The 9,045-nt window shown below is 37.9% G+C and overlaps 1 protein-coding gene across 1 annotated transcript; it reads left to right on the forward strand.

The window, feature by feature from the left end:
• Positions 1-5,191: 5,191 nt before the first annotated feature.
• CLDN25 (claudin 25) lies at positions 5,192-6,765 on the forward strand. Its single transcript, XM_044669572.1, has one exon. It carries the CDS (start codon positions 6,076-6,078, stop codon positions 6,763-6,765), a length of 690 nt encoding a protein of 229 aa, XP_044525507.1. The 5' UTR covers positions 5,192-6,075.
• Positions 6,766-9,045: the final 2,280 nt, after the last annotated feature.

A 9,045-nucleotide genomic window follows, 5' to 3' on the forward strand; every position in this document is an offset into this window, starting at 1 on the left:
TCTAACTCTTGCTTGGTTTTAAAATCTTTCCTTTCCCAGAGATCTGACAAGTATACTATTCTGTGTTCACCTAATTTACTTATAGTTTCCTTCTTTATATTCAAGTCATTCACCCATTCTGAATTTATCTTTGTGTAGGCTGTGAGATGTTGCTCTAAACCTAATATCTCCCATATTGTTTTCCAATTTTCCCAGCAGTTTTTGTCAAATAGTGGATTTTTGTCCCAAAAATTGGGCTCTTTGGGTTTATCATACACTGTCTTGCTGACTTCACTTACCCCAAGTCTATTCCAGTGATCCACCCTTCTGTCTCTTAGCCAGTACCATATTGTTTTGATGACCACTCCTTTATAATTTATTATAATTATATATATGTAATATATATAATTATATATATTATAGTTTATATCTGGTACTGCTAGGCCAACTTCCTTCATATTTTTCATTATTTCCCTTGATATTTTTGATCTTTTGTTCTTCCAAATGAACTTTGTTATAGTTTTTTCTAATTCTGTAAAAAAGTTTCTTGGTAGTTTGATAGGTATGGCACTAAATAGGTAAATTAATTTGGGTAGAATGGTCATTTTTATTATGTTAGCTCGTCCTACCCATGAGCAATCAATGTTTTTCCAATTGTTTAGATCTAGTTTTAATTGTTTGGAAAATGTTTTGTAGTTGTGTTCATATAATTCCTGTGTTTGTTTTGGTAGATAGATTCCTAAGTATTTTTTATTGTCTAGGGTGATTTTAAATGGTGTTTCTCTCTCTACCTCTTGCTGCTGTGATGTGTTGGAAATATATAGAAATGCTGATGATTTATGTGCATTTATTTTGTATCCTGCCACTTTGCTAAAGTTGTTGATTATTTCCACTAGCTTTTTAGTTGATTCTTTAGGATTTTTAAGTAGACCATCATATCATCTGCAAAGAGTGATAGCTTGGTCTCCTCATTGCCTATTTTAATCCCTTATTTTCTTTTTCTTCTCTAATTGCTACTGTTAGTGTTTCTAGTACAATGTTTAATAATAGAGGTGATAATGGGCATTCTTGTTTCACTCCTGATCTTATTGGAAGGTTTCTAATTTATCCCCATTGTATATAATGCTTGTTGATGGTTTTAGGCATATACTGTTTATTATTTTTAGGAAGGGTCCTTCTATTCCTATACTTTCTAGTGTTTTCAATAGGAATGTATGTTATATTTTGTCAAAGGCTTTTTCAGCATCTATTGAGATAATCATGTGATTTTTGTTTGTTAGCATATTGATATAGTCAATTATGTGGATGGTTTTTCCTAATGTTGAACCATCCTTGCATTCCTGGTATAAACCCCACCTTATCATGGTGGATAACCATCATGATCACTTGCTGAAGTCTTTTTGCTAGTATTCTATTTAAGATTTTTGCATCTATGTTCATTAAGGAGATTGGTCTATAGTTTTCTTTCTCTGTTTTTGAAATCAATACCATATTACTGTCATAAAAGGAATTTGGTAGAACTCCTTCTTTGATTATTAAGTCAAATAATTTTTTTAGTATTGGGATTATGTATTCTTTGAATGTTTGATAGAATTCACTTGTGAATTCATCAGGCCATGGCGATTTTTTCTTAGGGAGTTCTTTGATGGCTTGTTCAATTTCTTTTTATGATATTGGCTTATTTAAGAATTCTATTTCTTCTGCTGTTAATCTAGGCAATTTATATTTTTGTAAATATTCATCCATATCACTTAGATTGTTATATTTATTGCCATATAATTGGACAAAATATTTATTAGTGATTGCCTTAATTTCCTCTTCATTAGAGGTGAGGTCTCCCTTTTTATCTTTGATACTGTTAATTTGGTTTTCTTCTTTCCTTTTTTTAATTAGATTTACCAGCACTTTGTCTATTTTATCTGTTTTTTCAAAATACCAGCTTCTAGTCTTATTTAGTAATTCAATAGTTCTTTTACTTTTGATTTTATTTAATTTCTCCTTTGATTTTTAGTATTTCTAATTTTGTTTGCATCTGGGGGTTTTTAATTTGTTCAGTTTCTAGTTTTTTAAGTTGCATGCCCAATTTATTGACCTCTGCCCTCTCTAATTTGCTAATATATGCACTCAATGATATAAATTTCCTCCTCAGTACTGCTTTAGCCATATCCCAGAGGTTTTGGGTAAGAAGTCTCATTGTTGTCACTCTCTTCAATGAAATTATTAATGGTTTCTATGATTTGTTCTTTAACTAACTTATTTTGCAGAATCATATTATTCAATTTCCAAATAGTTTTTGGTTTGCCTCTCCATGTATCCTTACTAATAACTATTTTTATTGCATTACAATCTGATACAGTTGCATTTATTATTTCTGTTTTTTTGCATTTGTTTGCCATGTTTCTATGGCCTAGTACATGGTCAATCTTTGTGAATGTTCCATGTGCTGCTGAAAAGAAAGTGTATTCCTTTTTGTCCCTATTTATTTTTCTCCATATATCTATTAACTCTAATTTTTCTAAGATTTCATTTACCTCTCTCATCTCTTTATTTATTTTTTGGTTTGATTTATCTAAATGTGATAGGGGAAGATTCAGGTCTCCTACTAGTGTAGTCTTATCTATTTCCTCCTTGAGTTCTGCCAGTTTCTCCTTTAGAAATTTAGATGGTATATGATTTGGTGCATACATGTTGAGTACTGATAATTTCTTCATTGTTTATATTGCCTTTTATCAGGATGTCTTACCTTCCCTATGTCTTTTAACCAGATCTATTTTTACTTTGGCTTTGTCTGAAATCATGATTGCAGCTCCTGCCTTCTTTTTCTAAGTTGAAGCCCGATAGATTTTACTCCAGCCTTTTATTTTTACTCTATGTATATCTACCTGTCTCATGTGTGTTTCTTAAAAATAACATATGGTAGGATTTTGGTTTCTAATCCACTCTGCTATTTGCTTCTGTTTTATGGGAGAGTTCATCTCATTCACATTCAGAGTTATAATTATCAACTGTGTATTCCCAGACATTTTGATTCCCTCTCCTTGTCCTGCCCTTTCTTCTTGCACTATTTGCTTTTATACCAGTGTTTTGTTTTTAATCAGTTCTCCTAATCCCCTTCCTTATTGTACTACTTCCCTTTCTCCCTCCCTCCCTTCTTATTCCCATCTTATTGTTCTTTAGGGTCTTTTTAAGTTATGCTCCCTCCCCACAGTCTCCCTCCCTAGTATTGCTTCCCTCCACACCAGTCCATTTGTTATCCTTCTACTTTTCGATAGGGTGAGAATCAATTCTCTGCCCCAATGGATCTGATTGTTCTTCCCTGTTTAAGTTAATTTCAATGCACTTAAGAATCAAGTATTTCCTTTCTCCAACCTCTTTACCCTTCCATTGTATTGGTCTTCTACCTTGTTTGCCCCATGCACTTCTTTATGAAATATAAATTTACTCCATTTTGCCTATTTTCCCATTTCTCTTAATATTGTCTCCTTTTTTTACATATAGTTTTATATATATACACACACATATATCTTGACATCTCATTCTATAAAGTTTGTCCCTATTCTCTCTAAGTATACTTCTTCTACCTATCCTGTTGATAATAATTTTAAAGAATTACCAATATCTTATTTTCTTATAGGGATATAAGTTAATTCAACTTATTGGGTCCCTTAAAGAAAAGGGTTTTTTGGGTTGTTTCCCTTTCCCCCCCTCTTAATTATCTCATGGTGATTCTCTTGAGTTCTGTGTTTGGGCAGCAAACTCTCTGCTTAAGTCTGGTTTTTTCTTTTTGAATTCTTGGAAGTCTTCAATTTTGTTGAATGACCATACCTTTTAAGTTGGGTTTAGCTGGAGGATCCCCCAGCTCTGGTCTGTTGTCAGTTTTGGTTTTCTATTCCCTGGGAGCCCTTTGTCTTTGATTGGTGGTGAAGGGCTTTATGGAGGTCTGGAGCCTTGCTGCTTTTACACCACCATCTTCCCAGAATTCCTCAGTTTCCTTCTTTATATTCAAGTCATTCACCCATTCTGAATTTATCTTGGTGTCGGGTGTGATTTGTTGATCTAAACCTAATCTCTCTCGTACTGTTTTCCAATTTTCCCAGCAGTTTTTGTCAAATAGCTAATTTTTGTCCCAAAAGCTAGGATCTTTGGGTTGATCATACACTGTCTTGCTGAGGTTATTTACCCCAAGTCTATTCCACTGATCCTCCCTTCTGTCTCTTTGCCAGTACCATATTATTTTGATGACCGCTGCTTTATAGTACAGTTTAAGATTTGGTACTGCTAGGCCCCCATCCCTGAAATCAGATTTGAATCCAGGACCTTCTGTCTCTATGACTGGCTTTCTATCTACTGAGCCACCTCGCTGTCCTCAGAAAATCTTTAAAGTTCATACAAGACCTAAGTCTTTATGATCATAGATATTAGAGCCATTAATATAACTGAATTAATCTGCTTTTCTCTTTAATTCTTCCGTTTCCCTAATTAAGCCAATGCATTTGTCTTTATCTTCTTGTACCTCAGTTTATAGAGGGAAAAAAAACTGAGTGAAGATCAATGTATGAGTCAGAAGAATACCACTTTACGTGCTATCTATAATCATGTGACAGTGGAATAGCATTTATGAAACACTGTGCCAGGGACTGAGCTAAGTTCTGAGGACACAAAGAAAGGAGGGGAGGGAAAAATAGACCCTCTTCTCAAGGATTTCAAAAGACTAATCAATTCAGGAATCAACTATGACTTCAGAGAACTGATGGTGAAGTATGTGTTCCCTCTCAGTAGAGAGGTAGTGAATTATAGGTTCAGAATGAGGCATTTATTTTTTTTTATTTTTATTTTTTTAGTATAGGGTTTTGGATTTTATTTTATCTATGTATTTATTTATTTAAACCTTTACCTTCCATCTTAGAGTCAATACTGTGTATTGGCTCCAAGGTAGAGAGTGGTAAGGGCTAGGCAATGGAGGCTAAGTGACTTTCCCAGGGTCACACAGCTAGGAAGAGTCTGAGGCCAGATTTGAACCTAGGACCTCCTGTCTCTAGGCCTGGCTTTCAATCCACTGAACCACCCAGCTGCCCCTGAGGCATTTCTTTTCTTTTCTTTTTTTTTTAAACCCTTGTACTTCGGTGTATTGTCTCATAGGTGGAAGAGTGGTAAGGGTGGGCAATGGGGGTCAAGTGACTTGCCCAGGGTCACACAGCTGGAAGTGGCTGAGGCCGGGTTTGAACCTAGGACCTCCTGTCTCTAGGCCTGACTCTCACTCCACTGAGCTACCCAGCTGCCCCCTGAGGCATTTATTTTCAATGGACAATGTGTTGATTTATTTTACTAGACTGAACTTTGATATATGGTACAATTTTCTTCCGTGGTGGGGTGGAGATGTTGGAAAGAGATAATGCTTTTTAAAAAAAAAAAGTATCTATAAAACCCATCAGGTCAAACTAACTTTTTTTTAGCATCAAATTCCAGATTTTTACTTATACTTGTCTCAGAGATGGAGGATATTTTTGCTGGATCACTGATGGGAAGGTACAGGGGTTGGAGGAATTTCTCCTGCCTCAGTGGCTGCTTCTTTGCCTGAGCAGCAGCAGCCAACAGGAACAGAAATGGGAAGTGATAGAATGGGGCGGGAGGGGTAAGTACTTCACCACCCTCAAATAGATGCCCCAACAAGAGACAAGAATTTAGGTGGGGAGAATTTAGTTGTGGGTATATCAGGGATTTTTATTTTTAATTATTTGAATAGGGAGGGAAGAGGTTTTAACCTTTAAAAATTCAATGCATACCCAGTGCTATCTATCCTTTGCCATTTGGCTTCTTTCCGTTTTGTGGGATTCCCTCCTCCTCTCACCCCCCAACCTGTTCTCATAACCTTGGGCACGCCTATTAGCCCCAAAGCTGCCAGGCTTATGCCACCTGCCTCTGCTGCTTCCTGGAAGGCTGAGACCAGGCAGTTCACCAAGTGTTAATGAGCACAGCTTCTTTCTGCTCTGCTCTGGCCCCTGGGGAGCCCTGCCCTGCTGGCCAGCACAGAGAAATCCCAAAGATCAGTACTCTCTCCTCCCTCCTTCCCTCCCTCCCTTCTGGGGGTGAGTGACCATGGCCTGGAATTTTAATGGAAAAATACAACTAGGGGCACTGCTTCTCTCTCTCCTTGGATGGATCTGCTCTTGTGTCACTACAGCTGTTCCTCTGTGGAAGAATCTCAACTTGGAATTGAACGAAATGGAGAACTGGAGCATGGGACTCTGGGAGGTCTGTGTTATCCAGGAGGAAGGGGCCATAGTATGCAAGACCTTTGAATCCTTCTTAGCTCTGCCCCAGGAGTTCCGAGCATCCAGGATACTCATGGTGGCCTCCAATGGGCTGGGGTTCCTAAGTCTTCTCCTCTCCAGCCTTGGTTCTGATTGCTTCCAGCTCCAGGGAGTCAGCTGGAGGCTGAAGAAGTGGCTGAGATTCTTCGCCGGGGTGCTAATGGAGGTGGCGGCAGCCTCAACTCTTTTCCCTGTTTCTTGGGTAGCCTACAGCACAGTCCAGGATTTCTGGGATGAACATATCCCTGAAATTGTGCCTCGGTGGGAGTTTGGAGAAGCCCTCTTTCTGGGCTGGGTTGCTGGAGTTTTTCTAGCAGTTGGTGGACTGCTCTTGATCTGCTCAGCCTGGATGGCAAAGGATGAACCACTTTCACCTCCTAATGCCTGTCCATTAGCCCTTCCAACGGGGAGTCCAGCTGAGATTCCAGAGAGGTTCTGCCACCCACCTTCAAGACACAGAGATCTGGTAATTTAGGGCTGGATCTTATTAGAGAGAACCTGCTAGCATAAAGAATGCAAGAATTAAAACTCTTTTTTTATCCCTGTCTCCCCATTACTACTGATTGGTTTGACCTTGATTCTGGGGGTGGTGGGAATAGTAGTGGTGGTGATGGTGGTAGTGTTCATGTGCTTCTCATTTACTAAGGATTAACTCTTTTGGATTCTGTAGAAAACAAAACTAAATCAGATACTTCAGACAATCTGGAAGTTATATATTGCCCCCAATAACTTGATGTGCTTGAAGAAAAACTACCCTAACCCCTAAAGTTGGAAATGGTACAGGGGAAAAAATGCTGGGTTTGCATTCAGATTTGCTCCAAGATCCGAGTCAAATCCCAACTCTGCCTTTTTTTTTTAATTACCTGTGTGACCTTGGATAAGTCAACTTGTCTGGGCCTCAGCTTTCTCTCTTGTAAAACGAAGGTGTTGAACTAAATGAGCTCTAAGATTCCTTCTAGCTTTAAATTAATGATTTTTTGCTCTTGACTTGAAACATGTACAATTTGAAGTGGCGACCCAAGTATTTCTTTGTTGCTTCAACATTTAAGAAGAAAAATCTCAAGTCTGTTACATTTTGAGCCCACCTCTGGTATTAAAAAACCAGCTGAGACTATCTTCAATAGAACTGTGTCCAACCTTGCCAGCAAGAACCTAGGAACCTCCTAAATGATGTCAATAGTTTCCCAATGAGGTCTATTTGAAGCAAACAGCCATAATGTAGATATGGGGGAGATCTTTAATAGAGGGAACCATCTGCTCCTTAGAAATATAACTTGGTGATCATCTCAAAATCTGTGGGCTATAGCTTCTTATTATAGAATACATTTCCCCCCTACTAAATAAACAGCCTCCTACATCTATGAAAAAACCCTTTTTCCTAAAATGTTCTCAACAGGGGGGACTCCAGCACCCTCTCTCTTGGGCTGTAGCAGGACATGCCCCTACTACTAATTTCTCCACAATCTCAATGGGGTATATTCAGAGGGCTGCAGAGACTTGCTGCATTCAGCCCCATTGGGAACTGTGAGCTCTAGGAAGCTGATAAAATCAAAGTCTGAAATCACCCTTTACCCGGCAATAACCCCTTAACAGATCTCTAGGATTAGAGAAATACAGCAGGATGGATTACATACAGCAAAAAAAAAAAAAAAAAAAAAAAAAAAAAGCAGCAAAAAACAACTAAGGGAAAATAAGTACTTGGAAACAGCAGCAAAAGACAACCTTTGGAAAAAACCCGATTAGTGTTGGGTCCTAAACAAGGTCTTTGTTGCCTGGTGGTTCACCTGTTCCTGCTGTGGGCCTTTCAATCCTCATCCTAATCCCATATTTGCAGCATCACCACCACCCTGCCTCCCTAACCCCCAGCAGCTGAGATTTGTTCTATCACAAACATGAGATCACAGCTTAATCTCAGTAAAGAGAAGTGAATACCAAAGACTTGTTAAGCAAACATTCTGTTTTCCTTATGTCATGCATCACAGGGAACACAAGGGAGAGAAAACAGAGCATTTCCAAAACTGCATCCCTTCTCCAAAAATGATGAGTTCTTCTACTCTGGGTGCTGCATGACTTCAAAGCAAAGAGATTTATAAGTTCAGATGCAGTTGATGCTGTTTTTAACCCACCTGCAGTTGAAAAGATGTAGAGAAATGATAAGGAAACAGCTCCTTGGGCCTTTAAAACCAAATCTGTGTTTGCTCTTGTAGATCTAGGACAAATACTTTGTGATTAAAAGTTTCTTTTCTGTGGTGAAGGGGCTACTGTCTTTTTGTGTGTGTAAAAATGGGAGAAATAGGAACATATCATTAAGGAAAAGGGAACAAAATCAACATATATTTATTTCAACTCAAAAAACAAAACAAAACTATGTGTCAGGCATCATGCTAGGTGCTGGAAGAAAATTATATTTGTCAAGAGGACTGAGGGAGCTCACCTTAGAAATACAGAACAAAAGCAATCATAGAAGCATCAGCCAATGGTATTGGAAAAAGTGCTTGCCCTAGATCCTGAGTTCACATTCCTGCTTGGACATCAATTATCTATGTGAGCCTGGACAACTCACTTAACCTCTCTGGGTTCTGAATTTCCTTTAACTGTAAAACTGAGGGAATTGGATTAGATGACTCTTCCAGCTCTAATGCTATGAACTTATGACTTGTTAAGATCCCATCCAACTATATATTAATGATTCATTATCCTAAATTGTAATTTAATGGAAACTTTGAAATATCTGATTAATAGGATAGAATTAAGA

Source organism: Gracilinanus agilis, chromosome 3 (genome assembly GCF_016433145.1).
Source record: "Gracilinanus agilis isolate LMUSP501 chromosome 3, AgileGrace, whole genome shotgun sequence".
Lineage (NCBI taxonomy): Eukaryota > Metazoa > Chordata > Mammalia > Didelphimorphia > Didelphidae > Gracilinanus > Gracilinanus agilis.